At 43.8% G+C, this 22,047-nt stretch overlaps 3 protein-coding genes across 3 annotated transcripts; 1 reads left to right on the top strand and 2 right to left on the bottom strand.

Annotated features, from left to right (window-relative positions):
- Nucleotides 1–2,454: 2,454 nt before the first annotated feature.
- Nucleotides 2,455–9,013, top strand: LOC123441354 (uncharacterized protein At5g02240-like). Its single transcript, XM_045117849.1, has 8 exons — nt 2,455–2,770; nt 3,031–3,302; nt 3,424–3,460; nt 3,606–3,703; nt 3,823–3,884; nt 4,239–4,362; nt 4,511–4,706; nt 8,665–9,013. Exons 1-7 carry the CDS (start codon nt 2,470–2,472, stop codon nt 4,628–4,630), a joined length of 1,014 nt encoding a protein of 337 aa, XP_044973784.1. The 5' UTR covers nt 2,455–2,469; the 3' UTR covers nt 4,631–4,706; nt 8,665–9,013.
- Nucleotides 4,602–8,658, bottom strand: LOC123441245 (scarecrow-like protein 9). The gene has a single exon (XM_045117764.1). The coding sequence runs from the start codon at nt 8,213–8,215 to the stop codon at nt 6,056–6,058; it is 2,160 nt and encodes a 719-aa protein (XP_044973699.1). The 5' UTR covers nt 8,216–8,658; the 3' UTR covers nt 4,602–6,055.
- An 8,001-nt stretch (nt 9,014–17,014) lies between the features above and the next one.
- On the bottom strand, nt 17,015–19,105 carry LOC123422243 (scarecrow-like protein 30). Its single transcript, XM_045107667.1, has one exon. It carries the CDS (start codon nt 19,103–19,105, stop codon nt 17,015–17,017), a length of 2,091 nt encoding a protein of 696 aa, XP_044963602.1.
- Between the last annotated feature and the right edge of the window lie 2,942 nt (nt 19,106–22,047).

Genomic DNA, 22,047 nt, shown 5'->3' with positions numbered 1-22,047 from the left:
GTCTTGGTGTTGTCCATTATCGGCATGAGGTACGTATCATTGAGCAAAGATGACATGGGTTTGGCATGAATTTTGAGGCATATAATGGTGTCATAGACTCTCTCTTTGTTTAGGGTGAATTTCGTGTATGTTTTCTATCGATCTAATATAAACTAGATATAATTTGAAGAAAAGAAAAAAAAAACATGCGAAGGAAAATAGCAAAGCTAAATCGTGGGCCAGTGGATCAGTGAACGGCTGACAATATCAGTCTGTGCGTAATGTAGCAGTAGTATGTTGACTAGTCCAACTGAAGGAGCAAATCATATCTCGTCCCAAGTTAGTCCTCCCCTTCCTCGTGTGACCGGCGATGGCGTCGTCCCTCCCCCTATCTTGTTCCTCCTCCTCCTCACCGTCGCCTTCGACACCGCCACCTCTCAGCCACAAGCGTCCGAGGATGGCATTCGGTTTGTTTTCGATGAGAAAATGTACGTTTGCCGTCGAGAATGTTTTGTTGACTATTTCCTATGTGGAACCAAGGCTCGGTTCACACACAAGGGGAGAAATGTAATGACAGGGGGAGAAGGGAGGGTGGTAGATGTGCACGAAAAAAACGAGTGTGAAGTTTTGGTGCTCAGGCACCTTGATGCCCTTTTGTTGAAAAAAATCGAAAAACATATTTAAAAGATTCAAAAAAATCAAAAATAATTATGTAGAAACTTCTATGTATTCATTACGAATCAGTGAAATTTTGTTTTGAAAAAATGTAATTTGTAAGCTGTACAAAAATAACAATTTTTTGGCCCAATAACAAAAAAAGAAACACATTTAAAAATACATATTTTTTATATTTTTGTATGCAACGTGTGAAAGTAAAATGATTTGAAATTTTACAGATACATACTATACATGTTTGTGTGTCTTCAAAAAGTTTCAAATTTTTTACGTTGTGGAAATATGATTTTTGAAAAAGGGCACCATGATGCCCGTGCACCTTTGCTGATTTCCACGATAACAACGCACATGACAAATATATATAGTTGAAGGAGGTGAAAAACAAAGAGACGATGAGAAAGGAGGAGGATTTTTGAAATAGCATCCAACCTGCGTTCACAAAATTAATTGTCAACCAAAAAAAGAAAGACGTCTTACCCATTATGGATATGGGTGTCCATAGCTATAGTCTGAACACTTAACAAAAACAAGCTATAACAAAAAATGTAGTTTCAAGGGCAAATGGAGCCTAAAACTTGCATTTAGAAAGGAAATGCGCACACCAAGCCGAAAGTGTGGACACTTTGCGCTGGCATTGCCGAGGAAGAAAGTTTTATGTGCATAACTGGGGTTGAGCGTCGCGGGGAGCATGGATTTTGGGCTGCCACTATGACGAATTCGCGCATCCAACCCGCAAAGATTGATAGGTTCGGTGATCCAATTTTTTATAATTTTTTTTAGCAAAATCATTAATTAGGAAGTTTTTTTTCAAAGATTATTTTTATCTTCATGTTGCGACAAGTGGCGAACTGCATTCGTGTTACTTGTTGCATCCTGAGAGTTTTTCTTTTTTTCGTATATTCGTTTTTTTAATGTTTTATTTTCTAAACCGTGCGTCCAAATCTTAAACTGTTTTCATCGTTGGATTTCTCACGTCGAGATCTTCAAAACTAGATCCTATGTTGATAGATTTTGACAAACTTTTTTCACGAAAAAACCGGATCAAAATAACCGTGCCTCTCGCGATAGATAAAAAAACAGAAGACACATTTTTTTCTTTTCAAGAGGTACGACCGTGCCTGTCACAAAGGCAAAATCATACCTCTGACGAAAGCAAAAATCATGTCTCTCACGAAAAAAAACATTTTTTTTTCTTTTCGAGAGGCACGAACGCGCCTTTCATAAAGGCAAAACCATGCCTCTCACGGAAGCAAAAAACGTGCCTCTCGTAAAAAAACAGAAAGCATATTTTTTTTCCTTTCCCAGAGGCACGGCCATGAAGACAAAATCGTGTCTTTCGCAAAAAAACAACAGAAAACGCATTTTTTTTGTTTCCAAGAGGCAAACCGTGCCTTTCATTAAAACAATGCCGTGTCTGTTGCAAAAAACAGAAAACACATTTTTTCAAAAAAAGGAAAATTTTAAAAAAAATCATCAAAAACTAAGAAAGAAGTGAAAAATCGAAACACAGAAAAAAAAATCTAAAAAGCCAAAAACGTGTGCGGACAAATAAAAAAATCCGGAGGAAGCACTCAGAACGCGACACGTGACAACGACTGAGAATGCGCCAAGGAACGACGCATGGAAGTGTTTGCTAGAAGGCTCTCGAAGGAACACTCGCTAACTAGTGGCTCCCTTTTCACGGATTTCCAAGTTTTTATATGGACAATGCCCATAGGTTGGGCTAAGTACATTTTCCAAAGAAAACAGGACCATGTTAACCTGTGAAGTGGGCCTTGGCCCACCGACCTCAAATCGTTTGAAGCCCGCATTCACATGCGGGCCCACCGTCGAAGCGATAAGGAGAGTGACAGCCGCTCAGCCCGCCGGCTCACCCGACAACACCTCTCGCTTCACTCGCCGGAGGGAAACGGAGCAAAGATGACCACGGCGGCGGCGGCGGCGGCGACGGCGACGATGCGTCTGCCTTCCCCGTTCAAGGCCACGCCTTTCCGCCCTCCCTGCCACCGCGTCGTCCTGTCGACGCGGGGCCCCAGGCGGGCCGGGCTGGCCGTCTCGGCGGCCGCCGGCGGGTCGCCCCCCACCGTGCTCGTCACCGGCGCCGGAGGACGGACAGGTAGATACGTACCACACATACTTCTAGCTTCTCTCCATCCGCGTCCTGTCGCCGCACATCACTGCGCGATGGCACCTTCTCTTGGTGTTCCATTGGGATTCAGTTCGTATTCGTGGGAGGATTTGCCGGTGGAGGCGGGGGGTTTCTTGGAATCGAGAATCCATGATGCTTCGCAACCTATTGAACCTCCCATTTATATTTACAATTGACACTCCCGTGATTGGGTGTGCGCCTCTGACCTCTGCGCTGTGGTGACCCAGGCCAGATTGTGTACAGGAAGCTGAAGGAGAGGGCAGACCAGTTTGTGGCCAGAGGGCTGGTCAGGACGCCGGACAGCAAGGCTAAGATCGACGGCGGGGACGACGTGTTCATCGGCGACATCAGGGATACAGGGAGCATTGCTCCGGCGATCGACGGCATCGACGCTCTCATCATCCTCACCAGCGGGGTCCCGAAGATGAAGCCCGGGTTCGATCCTAGCAAAGGCGGTCGGCCCGAGTTTTACTTCGAGGAAGGGTCTGATCCCGAGCAGGTGACTCACTGACGAAACCACCTGGCAATGGCATTACTCACATCAGCAATATATATGTCAACTTGTGCATTTCTTTTAGAGTTAATTAATAATGTCTTGTGCTGTTTTTCCTTGGTTTAAGGTGGATTGGATAGGCCAAAAGAACCAAATCGACGCTGGTAAATCTTCACCTTCGTCTTGTTATGTTAGAGCATTATGCAATGTTTAGTGTGCTTGTTGAAATGATTGGTCGGTGAAGCATCGCTGTGTAGTTTTGTTTCTTGCCTGCTCTCTAAGTTTTCCCATCTTGAATTATCCCTGCAGCCAAGAGCATTGGTGTAAAGCAGATAGTTTTGGTTGGATCCATGGGCGGAACAGATATCAACCATCCACTAAACAAGCTTGGGAATGGGAATATACTGGTATATAGCATGTTCAGCGATTTATTTTTACATGGTCTTCCCTATGCCTTTGTGTGCAGGAACATACGAAATGTATCATTTTGGGACTTAGAATGATCAATTGCTCTTTTAATTTTCAGGTGTGGAAACGGAAGGCAGAGCAGTACCTAGCGGACTCTGGTGTACCATACACAATTATAAGGTTATAACACAAACTCATTCATTAGCGCTATTTACAGAATGCCTTATTCCTGCATATTCTGCAAAGATTTCTTTTGTCACATTTGATTTGTGTAATAGGCTGCCAGCCAATCGTTCACTTTTTTTTCTCCATAGACATTCAATCGTGAAATTAATATTATATATGTGTGATGGATGAAGAAAACAACAAAACAATAGATTATGGAGTATGAACTATGAAGCACCACAAAGGACATTAATTTAGTATGAGAAATTTGATTTTTCCAATTTATTTCATAGGGATGCATAATTTTTGTATTTGCACCAACAATTATGCGTAGATAACAAATCTTGCGCATATCCCATCTCTTTCCAGAGCTGGAGGACTACAAGACAAAGATGGTGGTGTGCGTGAGTTGATTGTTGGAAAGGACGACGAGATCTTGAAGACTGAAACAAAAACTGTTGCCAGGGCAGATGTTGCAGAAGTTTGCATACAGGTACCTGTATAGAACGAAACACATGTTTGTAGATAAACTACTGCCCAATTTTTTTCCACATCATCTACCAAATATATTTCTTGCATCTATTTATGCCTTACTCGCTAGAGGTCACTACTACTGATCCATCTGTGCTTTTCCTGTGCAGGCCTTGCTATTTGAGGAAGCAAAGTTCAAGGCGTTTGATCTGGCTTCAAAACCTGAAGGTGAAGGAACACCAACGACAGACTTTAAGTCTGTTTTTGCACAGATTGCTACTCGCTTCTAAGAAGACAAGGTCATTCTGGCCAATGAAGTGGGGACGGTTTTTTAATTTAGGCGGTATGGAATTTGTACTGGGTCAGGTTAGTGTTCCGTTTATTAATTGAGGGAATGCAACATTTTATTATATGCACTATTACTCCATAGTGATTTTTTTTTGTTTTTCTCTTTTCTTTGTGGTCAATGGATTCTGCATAAAATGTTTATGGTCGTTCTGTTACCTGGTTGATCGGTCCTAATATGGACGTATGGACTTAGTGTTTGCAGATAGTTTGTTTGGTAAATAAAGGTAGGACATCCTTGTCCTTCAGGGGTTATGTTGCCATAATGTTCTGGGGGCTACTTGATCTACTTTCAAGCTAATTCATTAGCTAGTCCATACAACATTCAGGGTTATCCGTATTGCGTATTTATAGTCGTACAAAACAGTTGGTTAGTATAATCCTCACAAGGTTACCAGATTTAACAATATAACCAACTTGAATCTCATTTCCCAGATATTTATGTATTTTTCACTTGCAAATTTATGTTGTTCGCTTCTCTATTTGAACGTTCTATTTAAAACATGACATTTCCGTGCCGTTGATGTTAAGACTCTGTACTGTGTGAACTGAGAAGCTCTGGTACATGAAACATCATGTAGCTTAGCAGCTACTACCTCCATTCCTAAATATAAGACGTCTTATATTTAGGAATGGAGGTAGTGGAACTAACATGGGTGAACATCACTTCAGGGGTTTGTGAGAGAATTAGTTTGGTATGATTTGTCTTGCACTTATATAGCTGCACAGCTGACCAATCTTACATAATATGCGGGTACTAGTTCATTCTATTGGATTCTTTGTAGGAACCTTGTTTAGATTAAGTACCATTGCTGTCTTCAAACCAGAAATGACATTTTCTCTGACTTTCCATGTTGCCAATTTTGAGAGGTAGGCAGTGCAATAATCCTACAGTAAAACCAGTGTCTAGGTATGGTATTTCCACTAATCTCTTGTCTAATAGGCCCAATAAATGGATCAAAACAATAACCAAGTACACATAATTAATATTCGTTTACAAGAACACCAAATTCACTTATAGAGCAACTTCCTAGAACAGTGTGTTCAGAAATTAAAACCAACACAGAAGAAAAGTACTATATTACAGTTGCCTTCTAGTTATTTCCTACATATGGTCATGTATATTGCGAAGTCAGACCAAATCAAAACATGTTGAATATCAACATTCGAATCCCCATACCATCTCCTTCCAAGATATTTCCCAGTGTCATCTGATGAAAGAATATCTTACAGTGTTCAGCATTTTAGATCCATTGTGTTGAGAATCATTTAAGTAGATAAAGCCGGGAAGTTGCCTATGCATTTTTGCGCACTTGAAAAACTATTCAAATCTTACTGCATTTTTGCGCACTTGAAAAACTATTCAAATCTTACTGATCATCATATGATTCATTAGGTTGCCATTTAGATATGGCATAAAGTACTCTCCCTTTCCATCCTTGCAACAGCCAACCACTATCTTCAACAGCAAAGAATTCTTCATGCCAAAACTTGTTCTTCATGTGTACTATTATCCTTAAGACGTCTGGATCGACAGGAAGCTGCTGGAACCCGGCCTTGAGGCACCTTGTGTGCCACTGCCTGTAACTTTCTGGCCTCTCAGTTCTTTCTGCGCCCTCACATGCTATGATGTTAAGTGCATCTCGCCCAAATATCATCCTCTCAATCGTCTTTCTTGCTTTATTGTCCCGTGGAACAACATTTGCATCAAGCATGTCAAACATTGAAGAGTAATGGATCATAACCTCTTTGAAACGTTGTATGAAGAAGGGAGAACTGCGTAACCCATTCACGGTGCCAGAAATAAAAATCTTTGGGTTCATCCTCCTCATAGTTTTGAGCACCTTATCCCTTGTGCTATTTATGGCTTCGGTTTCATGACCAAGATTCTTCATCCGGAACATGCAGTTGATAATGAGAACTTCACCCTCATCAATGTTAAGATCCTCAATTTTAATGGTCTCCCATCTTGAAGCGGCAATGCCCTGATACTGAAAAGGTACCTTGAACATGTTTGCATAATCAGCCAACCGCTTCCCTGTCTCCTCAATCATTTCGCAGGGGCGGAAACCTGGCTGGGGAACATCTATACCTGTGATCCGAAGCTTAGGGGCTCCCTCTTCTTGCAGTGCAAACTTCTGAATCATTAATGGCCACTGAAAGCCGAAGCCGATGCCGAAATCAACAATGTGCACCCTTGGTTTTCGTTGTGAGATGTCAAGAATAGCTTGGTTGGCAAAGTAGTATGACGTCCTGTCAAAAGGGCAGGATGCAAGAAAAAGGCTGTAAGCATCAAACCAATCTGTTGTACTTGTTTGCCTCTCCATGAGGTTGCAATAAACCTGACCCCCAATCCCAGCCAAGCGTGCCTCGAGGCCATCCACCAAGTAAAATGCCAGTCTCTGAGTACAATCACCATCTGCTGAGGAGTGTTCCCTTATCTTCTTTAGGAGTTTGCTGGCCAACAGATGGTTGTCTTCTGCCACAGCTTGTGCGCAATTGATGAGGAGAGTCTTGAGATCAACCAACTCTCTCCTTGGTTGCTTCCTCTGCCATAGCTTCTGACGTCCTTTGCTCCGGCTTTTGAGTGAGTTCTTGTTTCCTTCCTCTACCATCCCTCTTCGCAGTCTTGTTATTTTTTCGAAACTCTTCTGGCCATAGCATAGCAGAACTTGGTCAAAATTATCATTTCGAATTATTGCACAAGTGGTGAAGGCAAGATGTTTATTGCTCCTTCCTTCCAAGATATCCCAGTCCCTTGGGTCTGCCACCTCAAAGGTTGTGTTTTCGCTCCTCTCTCCTACTTTTGCCTTTGTAGTCAGTTTGGAAACAAAAAGTATGTCATTCTCTAAATATATCACCAGCTTATCAATACTTGGAGCAACCATCATTGCCTCCTCAACACCTCTTTGATGATGCAAGGCGGGGAAACCAGATCTAGAAGTCGGTCCAACACTTATCAACGAACGTTTTTGTAGAGAAAGAGTCGATGGGTTTGTTATGGGCTGTAACATGCTGTAACTGGAATAGTCATTACCAAAGCTAGTGCTCCAGAGCCTCTTGTAACGGCTGGTCCAACTCTTATCAGAGTTACCTGTTTCGTTGTTGCTATGCAATTGTGGCCAGTTAGTAGATGGCGGGTATACCGGCCCAAGGATGTCACGGAATGGCTTCTCGGCGGCCTGAAGAGCATCCTCCCCTTGGCACGCACCAAACGTTGTCTCATCAACGTCCTCCATCAGCATCTGGCTTATGTAGTGAAGAGCATCATTAGATCTGATCGGGCGGTGCTCAGGGCTACCCCCTGCGGCAGTCTGTAGGCTGCTGTTGACATTGCACAACCCAGGGCTGGTGACTGCAGCATGCAGATATGTGCTTGCTCCAGTGGTTGTTGGCTGGGTCAAGAACAGTGGACCACTCAGGTCATGGCTGTCCATGGTGAGTTGCTGCTGGCAAGAGGAAGCGGCGTCGTATGGTTGGTCGGTTGCGACGGCATAGTCCAGACCGCCAAGGAAAGCTCCAACCGCCATTCTGGAAAATCTCTTTCTGTTTCCACTTCAAATGGAGGATTCTCCTGGCAGAATTGAACAAGGCGCATGCGATTCTTCTGTGTACCACAGCAAATGAATCAGCTTGTTGCCTGCAAAAAAAAGAGTACGAAATTGAAGCTTATTTATGTGAGATAATTTCGTACTGTGCTTCACATTGCTCATCTGCTGCAATCTGGAATGACAAAAAGGAATTCTGCTGAGCGAGCACTTATTTGTTTTCCCCTCGTCTTCAACTTATGATTGTTTTGGCATGCCATGCTGATGACAATTGAATTTCCAAAGGCTTGCGGAAACGAGCATTACTATTTTACCAGGTTAAACCTCGAATGTTTAGCATCAATAGCAGAAAAAGGACTCACCTCCGGGACTTGTTAAGGCAATTTTGAAATTACGACGTGCCTAACAGCATTGTTCCTTTTTATTTGCAGGAGGCTCCTCATCTGGTCTGAGCAAGTAGGTAAAAGCAGGGAAGCATACTGCTATTAAGTAGCAGCACAATCAGGTCAGAAGCTTTGAGAAGGAGGGAGAGGAGGGGTGTCTGTGGACTGTGGTGTCGATGCCAACTAAGCCTTTTGTTCCTAACTACAGCCATGGTGATTGTGACACAGGATGGTCCAGATTGCAACAGTTATCCTCTCGATTAATCCTACGCCTGGCTACGTGCCAGACGTGTAAAGAAACTGTCATATCTGACCGCCGTTCTAATTTTAGGGATAAAACAGAACGCTTAACGAACAAGCGAGCAAAACTATTATTTCATGTTAGTCTTCATCCGTACGTCTCCAAATGTGCATACAAACTATTATTTCCTGTTAGTCTGCATGAGTACGTCTCCTGATATTGCCCGAACGTTCAGTCTGGAAGCTCAATGGAAAAAAAAATCAGAAAAAGGTAGGAAAAAACCCAATTTTCTGCTGACTACTATCAACTCTTGAAGCTGGGATCTGAACATGATTATGAATAGAAAAATATATATTTTGCCATAATGGGAATACTAAAACTGTCATCAATTGAAAAAGTGGATCCATATTAAAAAAATGCCAGAATTTAAGAACACGTAAAGGAAACTTTGGCCAAAAAAATGTTTCAACTAAAAGATGCCCATGTTTTATATGACACAAATCTGCCATGATCCAAAGCAATTAGTTTGCCATGGTAAAAATCTAAGCCAAATTAAATACATGATTCTTGTGCCTATGAAAAAAGACAAGATTTGGTATGATGCAAGTAGTTTGCCATGACAATATAATTTGAAAAGGAAGCCATGGCAAACACATTAAAATTGACATGGCACAATATCTTATAATCCGTTAAATTTGTGTTGCCTAGGTTAATTACTATAGTCACTATGGTTAAATAACTAAAACTGTTGTGATCCACAATCTAGAATTGCCATGGTCAATTCATTAATTTGTCATGGACCCAAAACTAAAATTGCCATGGTCAAATAACTGAAATTGCTGTGATCCACAATCATGATTTGCCATGGTCAATTAATGAATTTGCTTGTGGTCCAAAAACAAAATTTACCATTGTCAAATAACTAACAATGTCAAGGTCAATTAAATAAATTTGTTGTGGTACATAAACTATATTTGTCAGTCAATTAATAAAAACTGTCATGACCCATTATTTTTTTAACAATGGTCAATTACTAAATTTGCCATGATATATAATTATAATGAACATGGCGTAATATGTTTTTTTATGATCCATTAAATTTGTGTTGCCAAGGTCAATTACTTCAATTTGCCATGGTCAATTACTAAACTTGCCGTCATACATAATCTAGATTTTCCATGGTAAATAAATAATTTTTTTGTGATGCTAAAACTAAATTTGACATGGTCAATTACTTAAATTTGTCGTGATCCATTAACTAAATTTGCCATGGTCAATTACTACTTTTGCCATGATAAGTATAATAAGTTTGCCATGGCGAAACTAGTTCTTTGCCATGCTATGTTTTTTTTACCAAGATTAATAGAAAAAAGAAAATAAAATTGTCATGGTAGGGAAAGAAGATATCATGGATTTTTGAGTGAAAATGTGATGGTTCATAGAAAGCATAAAAGTTTCCATGAGAGATGAAAGTAAATTGCCCTATTTCATAAAGTAAAATTACCATGGTGCATGAAAAAGAAAAATTTCCCATGGAGCAACATAAGTTATATTTGCCATGGATGTAAAGTTAATCTGCCATGGCAAAGTAAAAAGTAATTTTGCCATGAGCTATTAAAACTAAAGTTTGCATGTATGTAAAAGGTAATTTTTGACATGGTACAAACGTGAATTTGTCATGGCTATAAACTACATTTATAATCTAAAAAATAAATTTGACATGTTCTAAAAAATATAAAGTAACCTAAATTTACCGTGTGAGGAAAAATATGGAAAAAGACCATAATTATTGTCGTGGCGTGCCATGAGCCACTAGGCCTATTAGACAAGAGATTGGACCTGAAGGCTGGGCACGCGGGCCGACACGCCCATTTAATTTTTATTTATTATTATTAATATATATATATATATAATAACCCAATAGGCTAAAATCAACCCAGAAACTAGAAGGTCTAAAATCGTGCTTAGGTGCCAACGGGCCGGCCCGTTTAGCTCCCGTGTCTTGCCTTGGCCGGGAGGCCCGTGCCGGCCCGTTTGGGCAGGTACGCTCAGCACCTTACACCAAGTGCGTAAAACGCTCTCGGAAGGCGGGAATTGCCCCTCTCTCCTTCTTTTTCCTTCCCCCTCCCTCCTGTCGTCGGCGGCCTCTCCATGGCGGCCGAGAGGAAGCTCGGCAGGTCGCCGACGGCGGCAGCGAATGCGTACGCAGCGGAAGAAGAAAAGTAGGGGATCTTCTCTTGACGCTCCATCGCTGACCCTCTGCGCCCGCCCGCCTCCAAGGTCCCTCCCTCCCTCCCTCCACCGTCTCCTATTCCCCGTGTCTCCGTGATTTAGTTGGGGGACTAGGAGGAGGAGCTCACCCCCCAATGTCGTTCACATCTCTTTTGAGAAAAATCTATGCATATACGTATGATGCTAGGTTTCCAATCTGAATGTGGGGAGACATGTGCAGAACGTCACCCACCTAGTTGTGATATGTGAACACATTAGTGCATCCTATCGGATTCCTGTTTAGATTAAGCCCAGTTGCCGTCTTCAAATCAGAAAGAAAAAACAGTCCTCTCATCTTCCGTATCACCCGTTTTGACTTTTGAGAGGTAGGTAGGTAGTAGGAAGCGCAATAATCCACTGTATGTACTTCACATCAAATCCAGTGTCTGGGTATGGTATTTCCACTAATCTCATATGTTGTAGGCCCAATCTCGCAGCGTTTATTCATCCGACACTCAAAAGAAGGACAGAAGCAAAGTGTTTTACGGTCGCCTTTTTTGTCCGCTATTATACATAACAATGACCAAGTACACACAGTTAATATTCGTTTAACACAACACCAGATTCACTTGAAAAGCTGTTTGAATCCTACTGACCATCGTATGTTGGATTTAGGTTCCCAGTTAGATGTGGCATAAATTACTCTCCCTTTCCATCCTTGTAGCAGCCAACCGCGATCTTCAACAGCAAAGAATTCCTCATGATAAAGTGAGCTCTTCAGACGTACTATTTTCTTTAAGAGCATCTTCAACAGACGCGCTACACAAACGCCGCGTCGTAAAAAAATCAGTTTTTAGTGCGCGCGCAACGCGGCGGCAGCTCCAGCGGGCGCGTAAAAACGGCGCGCGCGCCATTTTCAATTCAGCGCGCTGGCCGAAACGCAATCCCGCGTCCATTATTTGCTGCGCCGGCTCCCGCGCGCGCGACTCTCCCGCGCTCTCTCCTGCGCTCTCTCTGCACTCTCCTGCGCTCGCTCTGCACTCTCGCGACCGCGCCGCCGCCCCCATACGACTGCGCCGCCGCCGCCGCTCGCGCCACCGTTCGGCGCTTCCCCGGCCTATCCCCGCGCCGCTGTCGCCGCCCGCGCCCGCCGGCGACCACTCAAGCGCTTTCCCGGCCTGTCTCCGCTGTGGTCGCCGCCCGCGCCCCCCGGCGACCGTTCAGGCGCTTCCCCGGCCTCCTCGCGCCGCCGCGCTTCCGCCCCACCCCCTCCTAGTCCGGCCGGCCCTCGCGCGCCTCCGACGTCCGAGGAACAGCGCCCGAGCGCTCGCTGCCGCGCCGCGCCCGCAAGGTGTTCGACAAAACGCCTACAAGGTATGTATTGCTTCAAACTTATGAATTTGGTGCATGTTTTGAATTGTAGTTTTTATAGTATAGTATTGAACATTGTAGATGAGTTCGTCGTATGATTCTTCCGAAGAAGAATTTGATATGGAAGAGGAGGAGGATCTTGCAATGATCATAGCTATGCATATCAATAAAAAACCGAAGCACGGTGGTTCGGTTATGGGTCGGGAAATTTTTTGGAGAGATAGGATTGATGCCCATAACATATTGATGAAGAACTATTTCGTGGAGAATCCCACATACCCGGATTCGTATTTTCGTCGCCGGTTTAGGATGAGCACAGACTTGTTCAAGCGCATTGCAGAGAAACTAGCGAGCCATGACCGGTTTTTCCAGCAAAGGAGGAATGCCGCCAGAGAGCTCGGGCATAGCACCTTTCTGAAGGTGACAGCCGCTTTGCGTATGTTGGCATACGGTATCCCGGCTGATTTAGTTGATGATCACTTGGCTATGGGCGCCGGCTGATTTAGTTGATGATCACTTGGCTATGGGTGAGAGCCAAGCCATGATGTGTGTCAAGCGCTTTGCAGTGGGAATTGTGCAAGTGTTTGGCGAGGAGTATTTGAGATCTCCCACTGCTGAAGACGCCGCAAGGCTATTGGCGATGAACAAATCTCGCGGCTTTTCTGGCATGCTTGGCTCAATAGATTGCATGCATTGAAGTTGGAAGAATTGTCCAAAGGCATGGCATGGGCAATTCCACGGTCAAAAAAAGGGTTCCACTATAATCCTTGAAGCAGTGGTCGATCATGAGACTTGGATTTGACATGCATTCTTTGAAATGCCTGGATCTTTGAATGACATCAATGTTGTCAACGGTCACCACTGATGAATAAGATTGCGAATGGTGAGTTGCCACCGGTGCAGTTTGTAGCAAATGGCCGTACGTACAACTATGGCTATTATCTAGCGGATGGCATCTATCCAAAGTGGCAAACCTTCGTGAAGCCGTTGAAAAAGCCAGAAGGTAAGAAAAATCTTGATTTTCACAATGCTCGCGGCTGCTAGAAAAGATGTGGAGAGAGCATTTGGGATTTTGCAAGCCCAATTTGCTATTGTGAGAGGACCGGCTAGATTTTGGGATCAAAAAATGCTTTGGTACATCATGCACGCTTGTGTGATCATGCACAACATGATCATCGAGAATGAGCGTGGCCAAGATGTAGACTACTCACAGTATGAGCTCTTGGGACATCCTGTGCGACTGCGACGGAGGGCTGAAAGGGTAGCCCGTTTTGTTGCCTCGTATCATGCCATTCGGCGTCCCGCAACACACAGTGATCTTCAGAAGGATCTGATTGAAGAGTGGTGGGCATGGCATGGACGACAAAGAGCATGATTTGATTGCATTATTTGTATTGTATTGTTCATAAACTATTGGTTGTGTTTATTGTATTATTTGTTGTACTGAACGATAAACTATTTGTTTGAGTTGTAATAACTATTTATTGTTGATTTATTTTGTTTGTTAGATCGTTTTTCTTCTATTTTTTGAAATGTATATGTGGTTTGTACCTGCTGCGCGCGCTGCATTTTTGCGCGCGCTGCATTATAGCGCGGCTGTTGGAGCCAGCGCCTATCGCTGCGCTAAACCAGCCGGCGCGCGCGCTGTAAATACATTTTTTGAGCGCGGCACGAAGCACGGCTGTTGGAGATGCTCTAAGATGGCTGGATCAGTAGGAAGCTGCTGGAACCCGGCCTTGAGGGACCTTGCTTGCCACTGCCTGTAACTTTCTCACCTCTCTCTCAGTCCTTTGTGCATCCTCACACGCTATATATGCTGTTAAGTGCATCCCGTCCAAATAGGGTCCTCTCAATCGTCTTCCTTGCTTCATTATCCCGTGGAGCATTTGCATCAAGCATATCAAACATGGGAGAGTAATGGAACATAACCTCTATAAAACCTTGCATGAATTCACGCTTTCATTAATTCTGCAGAGTTTGTATCACTTTACCCATAGAGCTCGGAACCATAATTGCCACATGCATTTTCCTTAGATGCGAGACATGGTTCAGAGCATAAAGCTTTTTCCCATTTATATATATTATATCTCCACCCGGCTAGTGGTCGCCAGCCGTTGTCCAACAAATATCCATCAAGCTCCTTCTGCTCACAAAGCCCTCCTCGACCAGCTCAAATAATTTGTTGCCCCCTCTAGCTTCATGTTCAGGGGCGACATTTTGAGCTTCCGAGCCCCTTCCTGTTGAGGAACTATGGCCTCAGAGTTGGAGTTGGACTCTGCAAGGATCTTGACGAGCTTCTCAAAAGCCTCGGCAAGAGCTTTTGGTTCAACCATCTTTTGTTGGGAGTGGCCGCCGCAACTCCCAGCAGCAGCAGAAACTCCTAAAACAGCGGTCGCAGCCAAGCACCAGCAAGCAGGAATCTCAGCAGCCAAAGCAGCAGAACAACACCAGCTGTTCCTTCTTTCTTCAGCAGCAGCAGCTCCAGAGCAACTAGCAGCAGCTCCTGGCCTCCAACAGCAGCCGACCCAGCACAGCAGCTCTCCTCCTCCTACCTCTCAGCTGACGAGCTGCACCTCCCAGATCATCCGCCGCCTCGCCGGACGTCGCCGCAGTCTCCTCAGGCCCCACCGGCCCTGGCCACGCAGTTCCCGTGCCGCCCCCTCCGCTGCCCCGGCTCCCCTCGCCTCCGCGCTGCCTAGTACGACGTGGTGCAGGAACTCGATGCGGAATCTCTCCCGCCTGGTGAGTAACGGCGACTCCCGCCTCTTGCAGTCGCTGAGGAATCTCTCGCCGCTCAGCCACTCCTTCTGGTCCCTCTCCCCGAGGCGCGCGTGCTCCTGCTCACTGCACCGTCCGCTGCTCCCTCGTCGCGCCTGGCCCCCGCCGGACCCCTCCAACTCGCCGGCGAGCGACTAAGCCGCCGCCGCCGCAGCCGCAGCCTGGTCCGATACCATGTTGGCTGGAGAGAGAGGTACCTGGGTCGAGCTGCTGTCTCGTTGCTCTCACGAGGAGACTCCCGCCACATGTGCTTGGGCCCTAAGAGATAAGAGGATGGGCTTGGGCCCATAACGGTTCAACAGTTAATTGAGCAACAGCAGCAGCAGCATCAGATCCAGTGGTTCGAGAGAAGAGTAGTGAGGACGTGTGGGCTATGAAAGAAGAGTAGTGAGGCTGTGGTGTTTATGTAAACTAAATTTCTGTTGCTTTGTTCGAAGAATTTTTGTTTTCTTTTCCACTTGATAGTTGATACATGTGATGGCCTTGCTTGAATTTTTCGAGGATAGTTTACTTTACTTTATCTCATCAAAGAATCCGGGTTTTTTTTTTTTTTTTACATATGATTATGTTGGTTCAAGATTGAACTGTCGATGCCTAGCTATTCTGACGAGGTTTGCGTTTATGTTCTCCCGTATCTGAAGTATTTGTACCAAATGCTTAGTTACTGTATCTGCCTTTGAATTTCATTTACAACATCCACATCAGTGTTAGTTATCATGTCATGGAAATGCACGTCCGGATTCAATCTATACTACTCCCTCCGATCCATATCACTTGTCTTGGATTTGTCCAGATACAGATGTATCTAACACAAAAACATCTCTAGATACGTCCGTATCTAGATAAATCAAAGACAAGTAATGTGGGTCGGAGGAAGTACTAGAAGAGCATGTAAAAAAAATTACTAGAAAAAGAAAGTAAAACCAAATCTGTTAAAAAGTTCATGTAATTCAAAAGAAAAAGTGGCCCTGTTCAAAGAAACAGTTGACACATACTCCCTCCGTAACGAAATATAAGAGCGCTTTCCCTCAAAATAAATAAATAAATAAATAAGAGCGCTTAGATCAGTAAACTAGTTTATTATACCAAGTTTGTGTTTGGTTTTCGCCTAGGCCATGTCAATGCGAGCTTGTATTGATGTCTCACTATTAGCACTGATCAGCCAGAATGTGTCATCACAGACAAATTTCTAGCCGGTCAGTGACTCGTGGTTAGTGATGACTACGTCATCAGTGATGGGCCAGTTGACCCATCTGTGATGAGATTATCACAGACTGGACGACCAGCCACTGATGACTATGTAGAGAAGGCAGGTGCTTTCACTGACGAGCCACTATGGAGGACCCGCCAGTGGTAGTGAAATAACATAGAAGGGCTGGCCTGACAGTACTGATAGCTTGTGGAGACCGTTGTGCACTACAGGACTGCCATGCTTTAACATAGAGGCCGGTCAGTGATGACCGAGCATCACTGCTAGATAATGCAGCCCCAGCTTTCTCGAGCAGTTTGTTCAGAAATTAAATAGAGCGACAGAGGCAAAGTATTGCACAGTTGTCTTCTGCTACATATAGCCGTGTAGTTTGTAGTTGCGCAGCTGGAACAAATCAAAACATGTTGAATATCAACATTTGAATCACCATCCCACCTTCCAAGATGGTGCTTCCTGATGTTCATCTGACGAAAAAATATCTGACGGTGTTCGGCATTTTAGATAGATTGTGCTTAGAATCATGCAAGTAGATACTGAGGTGGGAAGTTGCCTATGCATGTTCGCGCACTTGAAAAGCTGTTTGAATCTTACTGACCATCATATATTTCATCAGGTTTCCATTTAGATATAGCATAAAGTACTCTCCCTTTCCATCCTTGTAGCAGCCAACCATGATCTTCAACAGCAAAGAATTCCTTATGATAAAGTGAGTTCTTTATGTGTACTGTTTCCTTTAAGACGGCTGGATCGACAGGAAGCTGCTGGAACCCAGCCTTGAGGCACCTTGCTTGCCACTGCCTGTAACTTTCTGGCCTAGTCCTTTCTGCATCCTCACATGCTATGATGTTAAGTGCATCCCGCCCAAATAGGATCCTCTCAATCATCTTTCTTGCTTTATTATCCCGTGGAACATTTGCATCAAGCATATCAAACATTGAAGAGTAATGGAGCATAACCTCTTTGAATCGTTGTATGAAGAAGGGAGAACTATGTAACCCATTTATGGTGCCAGAAATAAAAACCTTTGGGTTCATCCTCCTCATAGTTTTCATTACCTCATCCCTTGCGCTATTCATTGCTTCGGTTTCATGACCAAGATTCTTCATCCGGAATATGCAGTTGATTATGAGAACTTCATCCTCGGCAATGTTAAGATCCTCAATTTTAATGGCCTCCCATCTTGAAGCGGCAAGGCCCTGATACTGAAAAGGTACCTTGAACGTGTTTGCATAATCTTCCAACCGCTTCCCTGTCTCCTTGATCATTTCGTAGGGGCGGAAACCTGTCTGGGGAACTTCTATGCCTGTTATCCGAAGGTTAGGGGCTCCTCCTTCTCGCTCTGCAAACCTCTGAATCATTAATGGCCACTGAAAGCCGAAGCTGATGCCAAAATCGATGATGTGCACCCTTGGTTGCCTTTGTGAGACGTCAAGAATAGTTTGGTTGGCAAAGTAGTATGCCGCCCTTTTGAAAGGGCAAGCTGCAAGAAGAAGGCTGTAAGCCTCTAACCAATCTGTGGTACTTGTTCGCCTCTCCATGAGGTTGCGATAAACCTGAACCCCGATCCCAGCCAAGCGTGCCTCGAGGCCATCCACCAAGTAAAATGCCAGTCTCTGATTACAATCACCATCTGCTGAGGAGTGTTGCCTTATCTTCTTTAGGAGGTCACTGGCCAACAGGTGGTTGCCTTCTGCCACAGCTTGTGCGCATTGGACGAGGAGTATCCTGAGATCAACCAACCCTTCCCTCGGTTGATTCCTAGCCCATAGCTTCCGATGTCCTTTGCTCCGACCTTTCAGTGAGTTCTTTTCTCCTGTCTCCGCCATCCTTTCTCGCAGTCTTGTTATTTGGTCAAAACTCTTCCGACCATAGCATAGCAGAACTCGGTCGAAATTTTCACTTCGAATTATTGCACAAGTGGTGATGACATGATGTTTATTGCTCCTTTCTTGAATGATATCCCAGTCCCTTTGGTCCGCCACCTCAAAGATTGCATTTTTGCTCCTCTCTCCTACTTTTGCCTTCCTAGTCAGTTGGGAAATATATAGTGTGTCGTTCCCTGTCTGACGATGCAAGTCAGGGAAGCCAGATTCGGAAGCCCATTCAACACTTGTCAATGGCTGGTTTGGTACAAAAAGACTACTGTTGCTAATATATGGACTCAACGGGGCTGTCAAGGGTTGTACCAAGCTGTAACTGAAACAGTCATTACTGAAGCTAGTGCTCCAGAGCCTCTTGTAACAGCTGGTCTCACTCTTATCAGGGTTGTCTTGCTTGTTGTTGCCATGCAATGTCGGCCTGTTAGTAGGCGGCGTGTATGCCTCCCCAAGAATGTCACGGAATGGCTTCTCAGCAGCCTGAAGAGCAGCCCCTTGGCATATGTCAACCCCCTCGTCAATGTCTTCCATCAACATCTGGCTTATGTAGTGAAGAGCATCGTTTGATCTGATCCGGCGGTGCTCAGGGCTACCCCCTGCAGCAATCTGAAATTTGGTTTGCCCATGGCTGCTATTGACACTTGCTTGGTTGGCTCGGGAGAGAACTGTCGAGTGTGGACCACTCAGGCCGTGGTTGTACTTGTACACGGCGAGTTGCCGCTGGGAGGAGGATTCATCTTCGTATGCCCAGTCGGTTGCTTCGAGGGTGTCCAGATTGTCACGGAGAGGTTCAATCGCCATTGTGGAAAGCCTGATTTCCACCTGAATACGAGATATATGGTTCTTCTTTGTCCCACACCAAATGAATCGGCTTGTTTCCTGGAAGAATAGAAAAGGGAAATGGAAACTAAATTATGTGAGACCAATTTCGGTTCACCTTGCTCATGTGCTACAATCTGGAATGTCCGTTAAATGGAATTCTGATCAGCGAGCTCTTTTTTTTTATTCTTCTTTTCCTTCACCTTCCGCTTCTTCCTCTTTTGTTGGAGATTCAGCTTATGATTGTTTTTGGCATGCCATTACCGATTGAAACAAAAATTCGAAGGCTTGCAGACACGAGAATAACTATTTTAGCCGGTTAAAAATATTACTAATATTTAAGCATCAATAACAGAAATAGCACACCTAAAGCGATTTTCAATCTACGACGCGTCTAGTACCACTGCTCAGGCTCCTCATCTAAGGAAGTAGGGAAGCACACACCTTGGTTATTGAGCGGCAGTAGCAGTAGCATCAGATCCAGTGCTTTGAGAGAAGAGTAGTGAGGATGTAGGCTATGTAAGAAGAGTGGTGAGGCTGTGGTGTTGATGTAAACTAAAGTTTTGTTGCTCTTGTTGCTTTGTTCCCAACGTCAGACATGGTGATTCTGACAAAGAATTAGTTAAGATTACAACAGTTATCCTGTTGATTAGTTCTAGGCCCGGCTGCACATCAGTCGTATAAAAAAGTGTTTATTAGGAAGGCTTGCATTGGTTTCAACATTATTAAGGTTCCCAATTGAATTGTTAAAAAATTCCGAGGTAGTCCAAAAAAGGAGATGCATTGTTCAAAGAAAAATTTCTTTCTTTTCCACTTTATAGTTGATATATGTAATGACCTTGCTCGAATTTTTCAAGGGTAGTTTGTTTTACTTATCTCATTAAATAATCCGGGTTTTTTTCATGATTATCTTGGTTCAAAATTGAATTGTCGGTGCCTAGCTATTCTGATGAGATTTGCACTTATGTTCTGCCATATCTGAAGTATATGTACCAAACGTTTAATTAGTGTAACTGCCTTTGAATTTTATTTACAACATTCACACAAGTGTTAGTTATCATGTCATGAAAATGCACGTCCGGATTTAATCTATACTACTCCCTCCGATCCATATCACTTGTCTTGGATTTGTCTAGATACATATGTATCTAACACTAAAACATGTCTAAATACGGCATCTGTATCTAAACAAATCTAAGACCCGAACATGTAAAAAGATACTAGAAAAAGAAAGTAAAAACAAAATCTGTTTAAAACTGACGTAATTGAAAAGAAAACGAGGCCCTGTTCAAAGAAACTTGTATTTTTTTTCATTTGAGAGTTGACATATATAATGGTTGAATTTTTGGAGTTTGTTATACAAAAGTTTGTGCCTGGTTTTCGCCTAGGCTGTGCCAATGCGACCTTGTATTGATGTCTCACTATTAGCACTGACCGGCCAAAATGTGTCGTCACAAACAAAGTTTCTAGTAGTTCGTAAGTGCCTCGGGATCAGTGATGACTACCTCATCAGTGATGGGCCAGTTGACCCGTCTGTGATGAGATTATCACAGACTGGCCGATCAGTAACTCATGACTATGTAAATAAGGCCGGAACGGATGCTTTCACTGACGAGCCACTATGGAGGAACTGTCAGTGGTAGTGAATTAACACAGAAGGGCTGGCCTGATAGTGCTGATAGCTTGTGGAGACCGTTGTGCACTAACATGCTTTAATATAGATGCCGGTCAGTGATGACCGAGCAACACTGCTGGATAATGCAGCCCCAGCTGCAGTCCTCGGCAGTGCAGCCCCAGCTTTCTTGAGCAGTTTGTTCAGAAATTAAATAGAGCGACGGAGGAAAAGTATTGCACAGTTATCTTTTGCTACATATGGTCGTGTAGTTTGTAGTTGCGCAGTTGAACCAAATCAAAACATGTTGAATATCAACATTTGAATCACCATACCATTTCCAAGATGCTCATCTGACAAAAGAATATCTTAAGGTTGAGAATCACGCAAGTAGACGATCTAGTTAGCGGGTACAGTATCAGCCAGATGTGGATGACCTGCAGATTGGACGGGCGATGCGTATGGCCAAAATGAAGGAGGTTCAGAATTCAACAGGTATGAATTTTAATACTGAACATTCGATTCTTCATTTTACTCCGCAAGAGATTTTAGATAATGCTAAGGCAGTGGGGGTGTCTTTGGGTGAGACTAGCCAACAAGTTTCAAAATCTATCAATGACTTATTAGACTTAGAAGTTGATAGGGCTTTGGATATTATTCGAAACTTAGCGCGGTTAGACCTATGAATGATAAGGAGATATCGGATTTGGGGGGATTGAATTTAATATGTCAAAACTTAGTCCCTGAGGAAGAGTTTAAACAGTCACAAATAGCTTTCGACGATTCGAACATATCTAATACTCATCCTGATGATACGGGCAAAGATATTCATGGTTATATGGACCAGGAGTATGCTTCGGATAAGCCAAAGCGTAATTCGAAACGTAGAGTTTATCCAGTTTCTGCTGTTCGTAGGAGTGCTAGATTCAGGACTGCTAAAATTTTTATGACGAAATATGAAAGGACTCTTTTGGAATAGCAGAGGTCTAAGAGACTTGGCTAAAATTAGGTTCCTTGCAGAATCAACGTTAAAGCACAGTCTTGACTTCATCCCTTTGATGGAGACGGGGCGGGAAAACTTCATATCGCATTTTCTTAACTCCCTCTCCGGAGGAGTGGAATTTGAATGGCATTGTCTTCCTCCAAGAGGAAGGTCCGGAGGGATCTTACTTGGGGTACGATGCAATACACTTCAAGTGCGAGAAGTAATATTAGGTGACTTCTCGGTTAAATTTAGAATTAGGAACAAGGAAGATGGGTTTCAGTGGGCTCTAGTAGCGGTCTATGGTGCCGCTCAAACGGAGCACAAGCC

This window comes from Hordeum vulgare, chromosome 1H, assembly GCF_904849725.1.
Source record: "Hordeum vulgare subsp. vulgare chromosome 1H, MorexV3_pseudomolecules_assembly, whole genome shotgun sequence".
In the NCBI taxonomy this organism is placed as follows: domain Eukaryota; kingdom Viridiplantae; phylum Streptophyta; class Magnoliopsida; order Poales; family Poaceae; genus Hordeum; species Hordeum vulgare.
Note: the sequence above shows the minus strand (reverse complement) of the source record. Positions and strands in the feature narration are given on the sequence as shown.

Bases quoted from the DNA above. Each gene is read 5' to 3' on its own strand.
- LOC123441354 (XM_045117849.1), top strand. From the start codon at position 2,470: ATGCGGGCCCACCGTCGAAGCGATAAGGAGAGTGACAGCCGCTCAGCC. The intron at 3,704-3,822 runs GTATATAGCATG...TTTAATTTTCAG, and splicing joins TTGGGAATGGGAATATACTG to GTGTGGAAACGGAAGGCAGA. The intron at 3,885-4,238 runs GTTATAACACAA...ATCTCTTTCCAG, and splicing joins GTACCATACACAATTATAAG to AGCTGGAGGACTACAAGACA.
- LOC123441245 (XM_045117764.1), bottom strand. From the start codon at position 8,215: ATGGCGGTTGGAGCTTTCCTTGGCGGTCTGGACTATGCCGTCGCAACC.
- LOC123422243 (XM_045107667.1), bottom strand. From the start codon at position 19,105: ATGGCGATTGAACCTCTCCGTGACAATCTGGACACCCTCGAAGCAACC.